The following is a 13,661-nucleotide window of genomic DNA, read 5'->3' as shown; positions in this document are numbered from 1 at the left end:
ATCTGGTCGATGCCCCCGAGGATGGCGGCGGCCAGTTTGGAGCGGAACGGGTTCCAGGCGCGGTACTCCACCTTGGTGTCACCGTCCTGGGGACAGGCGCCGGTCAGGGGTGCCCAACGGGGTGCCCAGTTCACCCCAGTTACCCAAAAGGGCCTCCCAGTTGACACCAGTTACCCAAAAGGGACTCCCAGTTGACACCAGTTACCCAACGGGGTCTTCCAGTTGACCAAAGTTACCCAACGGGGCCTCCCAGTTGACCAAAGCAACCTCCCAGTTGACCAACGGGGCCTCTCAGTTGACCAAAGTTACCCAAAAGGGCCTCCCAGTTGACCCCAGTTGACCAACGGGGCCTCCCAGTTGACACCAGTTACCCAACGGGGTCTTCCAGTTGACCAAAGTTACCCAACGGGGTCTCCCAGTTGACCAAAGGGACCCAAAGGGGCCTCCCAGTTGACCAACGGGGCAGCCCAGTTGACCAAAGCGACCCAACGGGGTCTCCCAGTTGACACCAGTTACCCAACAGGGCAGCCCAGTTGACCAAAGTTACCCAACGGGGCCTCCCAGTTGACCCCAGTTACCCAAAAGGGCCTCCCAGTTGGCACCAGTTGACCAAAGAGACCCCCCAGTTGACCAACGGGGCCTCCCAGTTGACCAAAGGGACCCAACAGGGCCTCCCAGTTGACACCAGTTACCCAAAAGGGCCTCCCAGTTGACCAAAGAGACCTCCCAGTTGACCCCAGTTACCCAAAAGGGCCTCCCAGTTGACCAACGGGGCCTCCCAGTTGACCAAAGTTACCCAACGGGGCCTCCCAGTTGACCAAAGTTACCCAACGGGACCCAACGGGGCTTCCCAGTTGACCCCAGTTGACCAGCGGGGCTTCCCAGTTGACCAACGGGGCCTCCCAGTTGACCAACGGGACCAAACAGGGCCTCCCAGTTGACCAAAGGGACCAAACGGGGCCTCCCAGTTGACCAAAGGGACCTCTCAGTTGACCCCAGTTACCCAACGGGGTCTTCCAGTTGACTCCAGTTACCCAAAAGGGCCTCCCAGTTGACCCCAGTTACCCAAAAGGCCCTCCCAGTTGACTCCAGTTACCCAAAAGGCCCTCCCAGTTGACTCAGTTACCCAAAAGGCCCTCCAGTTGACTCCAGTTACCCAACGGGGTCTTCCAGTTGACCAAAGTTACCCAACGGGGTCTTCCAGTTGACCAAAGGGACCCAACGGGGTCTCCCAGTTGACACCAGTTGACCAATGGGGCCTCCCAGTTGACCAATAGGGTCTCCCAGTTGGCCAAAGGACCCAAAGGGGCCTCCCAGTTGACCAACGGGGCAGCCCAGTTGACCAAAGCGACCCAACGGGGCTTCCCATTTGACCCCAGTTGACCAGCGGGGCCTCCCAGTTGACCCCAGTTACCCAAAAGGGACTCCCAGTTGACCCCAGTTTACCAACGGGGCTTCCAAGTTTACCCCAGTTGACCAACGGGGCTCCCAGTTGACCAACGGGGCCTCCCAGTTGACCAAAGTTACCCAAAAGGGACTCACAGTTTACCCCAGTTGACCAGCGGGGCCTCCCAGTTGACCAACAGGGTCTCCCAGTTGACCCCAGTTACCCAACGGGGTCTCCCAGTTGACCAAAGGAGCCTCCCAGTTGACCAAAGCGACCCAACGGGGCTCCCAGTTGACCCCAGTTACCCAAAAGGGCCTCCCAGTTGACCAACGAGGCTCCCAGTTGACTGAAGCGACCTCCCAGTTGCCCAATGGGGCCCAAAAGGGCCTCCCAATTAACCCCAGAGCTGTCCCAGTTGACTCCAGTTGCCCAAGGGGACCTCCCAGTTGACCCAAGAGGCCGCCCAGTTGACCCCACTTGACCAGGGAGCCTCCCAGTTGACCCCAGTTTACCCTCGGGACTCTCCCAGTTGACCCAGTTTACCCTCAGGACTCTCCCAGTTGCCTCAAGGGATTCCCAGTGCCTCCCAGTGCCCTCCCAACTCCCCCCAGCCCCTTCCCAGTTCCTCCCAGTGCCCTCCCAACTCCCCCCAGCCCCTTCCCAGTTCCTCCCAGTGCCCTCCCAACTCCCCCCAGCCCCTTCCCAGTTCCTCCCAGTGCCCTCCCAACTCCCCCCAACCTCCTCCCAGTTCCCCCCAGCGCCCTCCCAGTGCCTCCTACCCTCTTCCAACTCCCCCTAACCCCCTCCCACTTGACCCCCGGCCCCCTCCCAGTCCCTCCCAGTATCTCCCAGTCCCTCCAGTGCCCCACCTCGACCGAGATCCTCTTCTCGCCGTACACCGACTCCCCCGGCACCATGTTGCGGGTGACCAGCGCGTCCTCCTTCCCCCGGCAGATAAATACCCCTGGGGGGGGGGCAAATTTTGGGGATCTGCCCCACGGGACCCCCAAGTGCCCCCCCAGACCCCCAACTGCCCCCCGGATCCCCAACTGCCCCCCCGGACCCCCAAGTGCCCCATAACGCCCCCAAATTGCCCCCAAAACCCCAATTGCCCCATATGCTCCCTGTAGTCTCATATATCGCCCCCCGACCCTATATATCGCCCCCAAATCCCACATATCGCACCCCTGCCTCATATATCGCACCCCAAACCCCATATATCGCCCCCCGGACCCCATATATCGCCCCCAAATCCCACATATTGCACCCCTGCCTCATATATCGCACCTCAAACCCCATATATCACCCCCAAAACCCCGTATATCGCCCTCCAAACCCCACATATCGCCCCCAAATCCCACATATCGCACCCCTGCCTCATGTATTGCCCCAAACCCCATATATCGCCCCCCAAACCCCACGTACCCTCCCACCCCTATATATCGTCCCCAAATCCCACATACCACACCCCTGCCTCATATATCGCCCCCCAAACCCCATATATCGCTCCCTAGCCCCTATATATCGCCCCCCAAATCCCACATACAGCTCTCTAGCCTCCATATATCGCCCCCAGCCCCCATATATCGCCCTCCAGACCCCACATACTGCTCCCCAGATCCCATATATCGCCCCCAAAACCATATATCGCCCCCCCGCCCCTATATATCGCCCCCAAATCCCACATACCTCTCCCCAGATCCCATATATCAACCCCCAGCCCCTATATATTGCCCCCAAAACCCACATATCGCCCCCCAGCCCCCACATATCGCCACCAAAACCCCATATATCGCTCCCCAGCCCCTATATATCGCCCCCAAATCCCACATATCACCCCTAAATCCTATATATCGCCCCCAAATCCCCACATACCGCTCCCAAGATCCCATATATCGCCCCCCAGATCCCATATATCAACCCCCAGCCCCTATATATTGCCTCCAAAACCCACATATCGCCCCCCAGCCCCACATATCGCCACCAAAACCCCATATATTGCTCCCCAGCCCCTATATATCGCCCCCAAATCCCACATACAGCTCTCTAGCCTCCATATATCGCCCCCAGCCCCCATATATCGCCCTCCAGACCCCACATACTGCTCCCCAGATCCCATATATCGCCCCCAAAACCCATATATCGCCCCCCCGCCCCTATATATCGCCCCCAAATCCCACATACCTCTCCCCAGATCCCATATATCAACCCCCAGCCCCTATATATTGCCTCCAAAACCCACATATCGCCCCCCAGCCCCCACATATCGCCACCAAACCCCATATATCGCTCCCCTAGCCCCTATATATCGCCCCCAAATCCCACATATCACCCCTAAATCCTATATATCGCCCCCAAATCCCCACATACAGCTCCCTAGCCCCCATACATCGCCCCCCCAAATCCCATATAATGCCCCCAGCCCCCACATATCGCCACCAAAACCCCATATATCGCTCCCCAGCCCCCACATATCAACTCCAAAACCCCACATATCGCCCCCCGCCCCTATATATCGCCCCCCAACCCCCATATATCACCCCCAAATCCCACATACTGTCCCCCAGCCCCCATATCACCTCCCAAATCCATATATCGCCCTCCAGCCCCTATATATCGCCCCCAAAACCCATATATCGCCCCCAAAACCCATATATCGCCCCCCAGACCCCATATATCGCCCCCCCCCCCCCATACCTTCGTGCCGATGGGGCTCCACTGTCACCTTCTTGCCCCCCTTGAAGCCCCCCCGGCCTCCGCGTCCCCCCCCCCGGCCCCCTCGGCCGGGGCCTCCTCGTCCTCGGCCCCCGAAACCGCCGCCACGGCCCCCCCCGGGGGACTTGAAACCGCCACCTGTGGAAGAGGAGTGGGCACTGGGGGGAACTGGGAGCACTGGGAGGGGGATAAGGGGCTAGGAGGGAACTGGGAGCACTGGGAGAGGGATTGGAGGGGCTGGGGAGGGAACTGGGAGCACTGGGAGGGGGGATAAGGGGCTAGGGAGGGAACTGGGAGCACTGGGAGAGGGATTGGGGGGGCTGGGAAGGGAACTGGGAGCACTGGGAGGGGGGGATTGGAGGCTGGGAAGGGAACTGGGAGCACTGGGAGGAGAGATGGTGCGGCTGGGAAGGGAACTGGGAGCACTGGGAGAGGGGCTGGGGGGCTGGGAAGGGAACTGGGAGCAGTGGGAGAGGAAATAAGGGGCTGAGAAGGGAACTGGGAGCACTGGGAGAGGGGATAGGGGGCTGGGGAGGGAACTGGGAGCACTGGGAGGAGGGATAAGGGGCTGGGAAGGGAACTGGGAGCACTGGGAGAGGGGATGGGGGGCTAGGAGGGGAACTGGGAGCACTGGGAACGGAACTGAGCTTACTGGGAGCACTGGGATGGGAGACTGGCGGCACTGGGAAAGGATCTAGGCTTACTGGGAGGGGATATGGGGGTACTGGGAAGGGAACTGGGCATACTGGGAGCACTGGGAGGGGAACTGGGACGGGGGGCACTCACCTCGCCCCCCCCGGAAGCCCCCACGACCCCCCCGGTCGCCCCCGCGGCCCCCCCGGTCCCCGAAGCCTCCGCGCCCCCCCCGGGGGCTGAAACCTGCGGGAGAGAGAAGTGTTACTGGGCAAACTGGGAGCACTGGGATGGCCCGAGAGGGCTCCCAGTTCCCTCCCAGCAAGCCCAGCAGTGCCCCAGTCCGCCCAGTTCCACACCAGTTAAACCCCGGACCTTCCCAGTTGCCCCCAATCCCTCCCAGTTCCACTCCAGTTCCCCCCAGTTGCCCCCCAGTCCCTCCCAGTTCTCTCCCAGTTACCCCCAGTGCCTTCCCAGTTACTCCCCAGTTACCTCCCAATCCACCCCCAGTTGCCCCCCGTCCCTCCAATCCTTCCCAGTCCCCCCCAGTCCCTTCCCAGTTACCTCCCAGTCCCTTCCCAGTCTCTCCCAGCTCCCCCCAGTCCCTTCCAGTTACCTCCCAGTTCACCCCAGTCCCTCCCAGTTCCCCCTAGTATCCCTCCAATCCCTCCCAGTGCCTTCCCAGTTACCTCTCAGTTCCCCCCAGTCCTTCCCAGTATCCCCCAGTCCCCTCCCAGCAACCCCCAGCCTCTCCCAGTGCTTCCCAGTCACCTCCCAGTTACATCCCAGTTCTCCCCAGTTACATCCCAGTTCCCACCAGCCTCTCCCAGTGTCTCCCAGTCCCCCCCAGTTACCTCCCAGTCCCCCCTAGTGTCTCCCAGCTCCCCCCAGCCTCTCCCAGTGCCTCTCAATCCCTTCCCAGTGCCTCCCAGTCCCCCCAGTGTCTCCCAATCCCCCCCAGTTACCTCCCAGTCCCCCCCAGTCACCTCCCAGTTCCATCCCAGTGCCCCCCAGCCTCTCCCAGTGCCTCCCAATCCCTTCCCAGTGTCTCCCAGTCCCCCCAGTTACCTCCCAGTTCCCCCCAGTACCCCCCAGTTCCCCTCCCAGTCCCTTCCCAGTGCCCCTCAGCCGCTCCCAGTCCCCTCCCAGTGCTCCTCAGCCTCTCCCAGTCCCTTCCCAGTCCCTTCCCAGTCCTTCCCAGTGCCTCCCAGTGCTCCCAGTGCGCACCCGGCCTCATCCCGCCGCTGCTCCACGCGGGGCCTCACGCGCCGCGCGCTCTCTCCCGCTGCCGGAAGTCGCCGTGCGTCACCCGCTAGACCCCGCCCAGTTCCGGGCAGCGCGCATGCGCACCACCGTTCCCGAAGCTGCGCCGGGCGGAAGTAACCGCGCAGGGCCGGGATCTCGCTGGGTCCTAGCGCCCGGCCGTGCCCTAAAAGCGCCCCCCAGGGGCGACCCCTGGAATAGGGGCGGGGGGATTTAGGGGCAGGAATGAGGGATTTGGGGACAGGAATGACGGATTTGGGGTCATGGAGGGGAACTGGGGAAAGGGATGAAGAATATTAGGGTGTTTGAGGGGGCTTTGGGGGCAAGAATGGGGGATTTGAGGGGGTGTTGGGGGGGATTTGGGGGCAGGAATGGGGAATTTGGGGTCATGGAGGGTATTTGGGGAAAGGCATGAAGAATATTAGGGTGTTTGGGGGGGGATTTGGGGGCAGGAATGGGGGATTTGGGACAGGAATGGGGGATTTGGCGGTCCTGTGGAGTATTTGGGGAAAGGAATGGGGGATCTGGGGGTCCTGGAGGGTATTTGCGGAAAGGGGTGGAAAATATGGGGGTATTTGGGGGGGGATTTGGGACAAGAATGAGGGATTTGGGGTCATGGAGAGGATTTGGGGAAAGGTGTGGAGGATATGGGGGTGTTTGGGGGGGATTTGGGGGCAGAAATAGGGGAATTTGGAGTGCTGGAGGGTATTGAGGGAAAAGGATGAAGGATATCAGGGTGTTTTGGGGGGATTTGGGGGCAGGAATGGGGGATTTGGGGTCATGGAGGCTATTTGGAGAAACATAGGGCATTTGGGATGTTTGGGAGGGATTTGGGGTCGTGAAGGGGATTTGGGAAAGGGATGGAGAATGTGGGGGATTTGGGGAGGGATTTGGGGTAAGAATGGGTGATTTGGGGTCCTGGAGGGTATTTGGGGAAAGGGATGGGACATCTGGGGGGTGTTGGGGGGATTTGGGGACAGGAATGGGGCATTTTGTGGGGTCCAGAGTGTGGCTGAAAACAGGGATGGAGCATTTGGAGGGGGTCCTGAGAGCATTTAGGGGATCCTGCGAATATTTAGGGACAGATTTAGGGCATTTTGGGATCCTGGGGGTATTTTGGAGATAGATACTAATAATTTGGAGAATTTAAGGGGTTATTTTGAGGTAAAAATGGCGCATTTGACGTGGAAGCTGTGTGGATTTGTATATAGGAACAGGGCTTTGGGGGTTTTGAAGTATATTTGAGGACAAAAATGAGATATTTAGGATTTGTGGGGTTATTTAGAGGTAAAAAGAGTGTATTTGAGGGGGAGTTGTGTGGATTTATGTATGGGAAGTGGGTTTTTAGGGTCTTGAACTGTTTTTGAGGACAAAAATGGGATATTTGGGGGATCCGGGGACATCTAGGGGGTATTTAGGATCAGAGAGAGAGCATTGGGAGGTTGTGGGGGGGATTTAGAGACACAAATGTGGGATTTTGGGGGGTATTTAGGGTCAGGGACGTGGCGTTTGGTGGCCTGAGGGGAAATTTGGGGACAGAAACAAACATTTTGGGGGTGATATTTAGGGGCAAGTGGGGAGGATTTGGAGTGAGGGATAAAAGGATGGGGCATTTAAGGGTCGTATGGGGACATTCATGAGGCATTTAGGGGGGTCTGGGATGTTTGGGGACGAAAATGGGGATTTGGGGTGTTTCATTTAGAGACCTGTGTGGGAGAAAGGCACAAATTGGGGCCAATTTGAGGTATTTGTGGAAAAATTGGGGACGCTGTGAGGGATTTGGTGAACATTCAGGCTATTTGGGGGTGCTACGAGGGCTTCTGAGCGTGTTTTGGGACATTTCGGAGCCGTTTTGGGGCGTTTTGAGGCGATTCGGGGAGCGCCGCAGCCTCCCCGCCGCCATTTTCCCTCCCGCCCGCAGTCCTCCCCGCTCCCGCCCCGCCCTCGGCGAGGGCCGCTCTACCCTCCGCGTCTCGACGGCTCCTCCCCTTCTGCGAGCTGAGCAGCAGCCGCTACTTCCGGCGGCGCTCTACGCTTCCTGTCGCGTCTCGGTGGTTCCGGCGTGAGGGCAGCGGCGGCGGTGAAAGTCACTTTGACGGGAACGGCGGCGGCTGGTGCGGGGGGGGGGGAACTGGGAGCGACTGGGAGCTACTGGGAGCTACTGGGAGAGCACTGGGGGTCTACTGGGAGCACTGGGAGGGCACTGGGGGGACTGGGTTTTACTGGAGGCACTGGGGAAGCCGCTGGGCCTTACTGGGAGAGGTTTGTAGGGTTTACTGGGAGCACTGGGTGGACTGGGGTGGTGACTGGGGCTTACTGGGAGCACTGGGAGGGGTTGTTGGGCTTTACTGGGGGCAGCGGGGTAACTGGGAGACATCACTGGGCTTTGCTGGGAGCACTGGGAGAGATCTCTGGGGCTTACTGGGAGTGCTGGGAGGGGTCACTGGGCTTCACTGGGAGTGCTGGGAGGGGTCATTGGGCCTTACTGGGAGCGCTGGGAGGGGTCACTGGGCCTTACTAGGAGCAGCAGGGTAACTGGGAGACATCACTGGGCTTTGCTGGGAGCACTGGGAGAGATCTCTGGGGCTTACTGGGAGAGCTGGGAGGGGTCACTGGGCCTTACTGGGAGTGCTGGGAGGAGTCACTGGGCTTTACTGGAGGCATTGTAGGGACTTACTGGGAGGAACTACTGGGCTCCAGTGGGAGTACTGGGAGCATTGCTGAGCCTTACTGGGTATACTGGAGTGATGACAGAGCCTTACTGGAAGCACTTAGGGCTTGCTGGGCCTTACTGGGAGCCCTGGAAAGGATAGCTGGGCCTTACTGGGAGCACTGGGAGGGCTCTCAGGGCCTTACTGGGGGCCCTGGGAAGGATAGCTGGGCTGCACTGGGGCAACTGGGAGGGCTCACAGGGCCTTACTGGGAGTGATCATTGGGCCTTATTAAGAGGACTTGCAGGACCTTACTGGGAGGGGTCACTGGGCCTTACTGGGCTTTACTGGGAGGGTTCGCAGGGCCTTACTGGGAGGGATCACTGGGCCTTACTGGGACCACTGGGAGGGCTCCCAGTGCCTTACTGGGAGCGCTCCCAGTGCCTTACTGGGAACAACATCCAACCACCTCTTCCTGGGACCCCCTTGGGGCTGCTGTTGACATCCCCAAACCTCCCCATTCCCCTCCTTCCCCCCCCATAAACGAACCACTAATTAACTCTGCTAATTAATTAATTAATTGTCTAATTAATTAGCTAATTAATTAGCTAATTAACTAATTAATTAGCCATGGCGGAGGACATCCGGGCCAAGCTGGAGCGCTACAAGACGGCGCCCTTCGACAGCCGCTTCCCCAACCAGAACCAGACCAAGAACTGCTGGCAGAACTACCTGGGTACGCCCCTCCCCCACCCCTCTGACCCCTCCCCCACCCTTGGGACCCCCGTGTCCCCTCCCCGGTGACACCCGTGTCCCCCTTTTATCCCCCCCCCCAGATTTCCACCGCTGCGAAAAGGCGATGGCGGCCAAGGGGGCGGACGCCACCCCCTGCCAGTGGTACTACCGCGTCTACAAGTCCATCTGCCCCACCTCCTGGGTGAGTGGCCCCTCCCCCCCAGTGACGTGGCACCCTAGGGTGGCCCCTGGGTGGCCTCGTGGGCCTCGGGTCCTCCCGGTGGCCCTTGGGTGCCCCGAGGTGTTTCCACGTCGTTTCGACGTTGGTTGGGTTCCTCGTTTCATCCCCGTGGCCCTTGGGTGTCCCATGGTGGCCTTGTGGCCCTTGGGTGACCCATGGTGGCCTCACGTCTCCCAGGTGGCCCTTGGGTGACCTGGGGTGGCCCCATGGCCCTTGGGTGGCCCCTGGTGGCCTCGATGGCTTTGGGTGTCCCATGGTGGCCTCACGTCCCCTAGGTGACCCGGGGTGGCCTTGTGGCCCTTGGGTGTCCCATGGTGGCCCTGTGTCCTTTGGGTGACCCAAGGTGGCCTCGTGGCCCTTGGGTGCCCCATGGTGGCCTCACGTCTCCCAGGTGGCCTTTGGGTGACCCATGGTGGCCTCGTGGCTCTTGGGTGACCCATGGTGGCCTCGATGGCTTTGGGTGTCCCGGGGTGGCCCTGATGGCTTTGGGTGTCCCATGGTGGTCTCACGTCTCCCAGGTGGCCCTTGGGTGTCCTGGGGTGGCCCTGTGGCCCTTAGGTGTCCCATAGTGGCCTCACGTCCCCCAGGTGGCCCTTGGGTGTCCTGGGGTGGCCTCGTGGCCCTTGGGTGTCCCATGGTGGCCCCATGACCCTTAGGTGTCCCGTGGTGGCCTCACGTCCCCCAGGTGGCCCTTGAGTACCCAGGGTGGCCCCGTGGCCATTGGGTGTCCCATGGTGACCTCATGTCCCCCAGGTAGCCCTTGGGTGTCCCGTGGTGGCCTCATGTCTACCAGATGGCCCTTGGGTGTCCCGGGGTGGCTTCGATGGCTTTGGGTGTCTCATGGTGGCCTCATGGCCCTTGGGTGTCCCAGGGTGGCCTCACATCTCCCAGGTAGCCCTTGGGTGTCCCGGGGTGGCCTCGTGGCCCTTGGGTGTCCCATAGTGGCCTCACGTCTCCCAGGTGGCCCTTGGGTGTCCTGCGGTGGCCCCATGGCCCTTGGGTGTCCCATGGTGGCCTCACGTCCCCTAGGTGGCCCTTGGGTGTCCTGTGGTGGCCTTGTAGCCCTTGGGTGTCCCGTGGTGGCCTCACATCTCCCAGGTGGCCCTTGGGTGTCCCAGGGTGGCCCCGTGGCCCTTGGGTGTCCCGAGGTGGCCTCGTGGCCCTTAGGTGTCCCATGGTGGCCTAACGTCTCCCAGGTGGCCCTTGGGTGACCCATGGTGGCCTTGTGGCCCTTGGGTGTCCCATAGTGGCCTCACGTCTCCCAGGTGGCCCTTGGGTGTCCCATGGTGGCCCTGTGGCCCTTGGGTGTCTCATGGTGGCCCTCACGTCCCTCAGATGGCCCTTGGGTGTCCCGGGGTGGCCCCATGGCCCTGTGGCCCTCATGGTGGCCACCATGCCCCTCATGGTGGCCCCATGGTGTCCCCACACCCCTCAGGTCCCCCCCAACCTCCCCGTGGTGTCCCCAAGCCCTCAACACCTCCAGGACCCCCCCGTGGTGTCCCCTACGGGCACAAGGTCCTCGTGTCCACCCCAACGTCCCCATGGGGCCACCATGTCCCTTTGTGGGGCCACCACGTCCCCCCAGGTGTCCCCACAAGGCCACCGTGTCCCCGCAGGTGACAACGTGGGACGAGTACCGCGAGGAGGGGACCTTCCCCGGCAAGATCTGAGCTCCTCCAACCCGGGGCACGGGGAGGGGGGTTGGGTCCGGGGCCACCACCGCGGCCACCAAGGAGGTGACACGGATGTCACCGGGGCGGGGACGCCGCCGTCACGGGGGCGGTTGACAATAAAAGGGTTGAACTGGCCCGTTTTGGGGGTGTTTTATTGAATTTTTTTTTTTTTTGCTCCGCCAGGTTCTGGTGGTGGGGACGCGGGGACGGAGAAAACGGGGCGAGAGCGGTCGACGTCGAAATTTTATTAATTAACCAAATTTAATTCGGGGAGGGGGGGACGACCCCTTGCTCGGTCACCCGAGGGTCCTCGAGGTTCCCCCCCCCCCAAGGGCGTTACGGGACCAGGGGACCGAGTGGGGGGGGTTGGAGACCCAGGGGCAGGTTCGGGGGCAGGACCCCGGGGAGAAGCGGCGTCAAGCCCAGGCCACGCAGCGGCAGCGCTCCCAGGAGGGCTCCTGGAGGGGGGGGGACATGGGGTCAGGACACCTCCAGCAGTGGTTTCTCCACCCGTCCACCCGTCATCGATGGTTTCTCCACCCAACCGCCCTTCCATCCATCCATCATCAATGGTTTTTCCATCCATCATCAATGGTTTCTCCACCCATCCATCATCCTTCAATCAATCATCAATGATTTCTCCATCCTTCAATCAATCATCAATAGTTTCTCCATCCTTCAATCCATCATCAATGATTTCTCCATCCCTCAATCAATCATTAATGGTTTTTTCATCAATCATCAATAGTTTGACCACCCATCCATCATCCTTCAATCAATAATCAACGGTTTCTCCATCCTTCAATCCATCATCAACGGTTTCTCCATCCATCATCAATGGTTTTTCCACCTGATCCATCCATCATCAATGGTTTTTCCATCCATCATCAATAGTTTGACCACCCATCCATCATCCTTCAATCAATCATCAATAGTTTCTCCATCCCTCAATCCATAATCAATGGTTTCTCCATTCTTCAATCAATCATCAATGGTTTCTCCATCCTTCAATCCATCATCAACGTTTTCTCCATCCCTCAATCAATCATCAATAGTTTCTCCATCCTTCAATCCATCATCAATGGTTTTTCCATCAATCATCAATAGTTCCACCACCCATCCATCATCCTTCAATCAATCATCAATGGTTTCTCCATCCCTCAATCAATCATTAATGTTTTTTTCATCAATCATCAATAGTTTCACCACCCATTCATCATCTTTCAATCCATCATCAATAGTTTCTCCATCCTTCAATCAATCATCAACGATTTCTCCATCCTTCAATCCCTCATCAATGGTTTCTCCATCCATCCATCATCCTTCAATCAATCATCAATGGTTTCTCCATCCTTCGATCCATCATCAATCGTTCCTTCACCCATCTTCAACATTTTCTCCATCCATCCGTTTTTCTCTCTGCCCTTTGGTTTCCCCATCCATCCATTCCCCTTCAATATTTTTTTTTCCATCTTTCCATCCCTTTTCACTATTTTTTTCCATCGATCTGTCCTTCGATGGCTTCTCCATCCACCTTTTCATCCTTTTCTCTAACTATTTTCGGTGATTTCTTCATCCCATCTTCTACTTTTTCACGCATCTTTAATTTTTTCACGCGATTCCATGATCTCAGATGGTTTCTCCATCCATCCATTCCCCTTCGATTTTTTTTTCCATCTTTCCATCCCTTTTCAGTATTTTTTTCCATCAATCTGTCCTTTGACGGCTTCTCCGTCCCCTTTCTCTAGCTATTTTTGGTGATTTCTTCATCCCATCTTCTACTTTTTCACGCATCTTTAATTTTTTCACGTGATTTCGTGATCTCAGATGGTTTCTCCATCCATCCACTCATCCTTTCCTGGTTTCTCCATCCATCCACTCATCCTTACATGGTTTTTCCATCCATCCACTCATCCTTCCATGGTTTTCTCCATCCATCTACTCATCCTTTCATGATTTCTCATTCTTTCATGGTTTCTCCACCTGGTGGTCCCCCATCCCCTCTCCCCGCCACGTCCCCCTCCTCGTCCCCTCACCTGGAGACAGGTCCCGCCGCAGCAGCGCTCGGTGGGGGACGCAGGTGACACCAGGGCGACAGCCGGAGCCCTCGACGCACCACGGAGCTGCAGGAGATACGGGAATTAGGTGGGGACGTGGCCGGGGGGAGGGACACGTCGGGGGGAGGACGCGTGAGGAGGTCACGGATGGAGAAGGAGATGGAGGACGTCATGGATGCGTTGGGGACATCACACACGGGGATGTCACGGGTGGACAGAGAGGTGGAGAACGTCGTGGAGGAACACCAAGAGATGGGGAGAGGAACACCAAGAGGTGGAGAACGTTGATGGAGGGACACCAAGAGA

The 13,661-nt window shown here is 58.9% G+C and overlaps 1 protein-coding gene across 2 annotated transcripts; it reads left to right on the top strand.

Annotated features, from left to right (window-relative positions):
• The first annotated feature begins 8,001 nt into the window (after positions 1–8,001).
• On the top strand, positions 8,002–11,432 carry COX6B1 (cytochrome c oxidase subunit 6B1). 2 transcript variants are annotated; one of them, XM_084304266.1, is made up of 4 exons: positions 8,002–8,112; positions 9,278–9,385; positions 9,486–9,675; positions 9,901–9,919. In XM_084304266.1, the coding sequence occupies exons 2-4, from the start codon at positions 9,280–9,282 to the stop codon at positions 9,902–9,904; spliced, it is 300 nt and encodes a 99-aa protein (XP_084160392.1). In that variant the 5' UTR covers positions 8,002–8,112; positions 9,278–9,279; the 3' UTR covers positions 9,905–9,919. The 2 variants fall into 2 exon arrangements, with proteins under 2 accessions (XP_084160392.1, XP_084160393.1); XM_084304267.1 differs by lacking the exon at positions 9,901–9,919 and adding an exon at positions 11,242–11,432 and having other exon boundaries at positions 8,003–8,112; positions 9,486–9,586.
• The last annotated feature ends 2,229 nt before the right edge of the window (positions 11,433–13,661 follow it).

The sequence above is a fragment of the Netta rufina genome (assembly GCF_964035555.1).
Source record: "Netta rufina genome assembly, chromosome: 38".
In the NCBI taxonomy this organism is placed as follows: domain Eukaryota; kingdom Metazoa; phylum Chordata; class Aves; order Anseriformes; family Anatidae; genus Netta; species Netta rufina.
The sequence above is the reverse complement of the archived record's forward strand: the minus strand, read 5'-3'. Positions and strand labels throughout refer to the sequence as shown.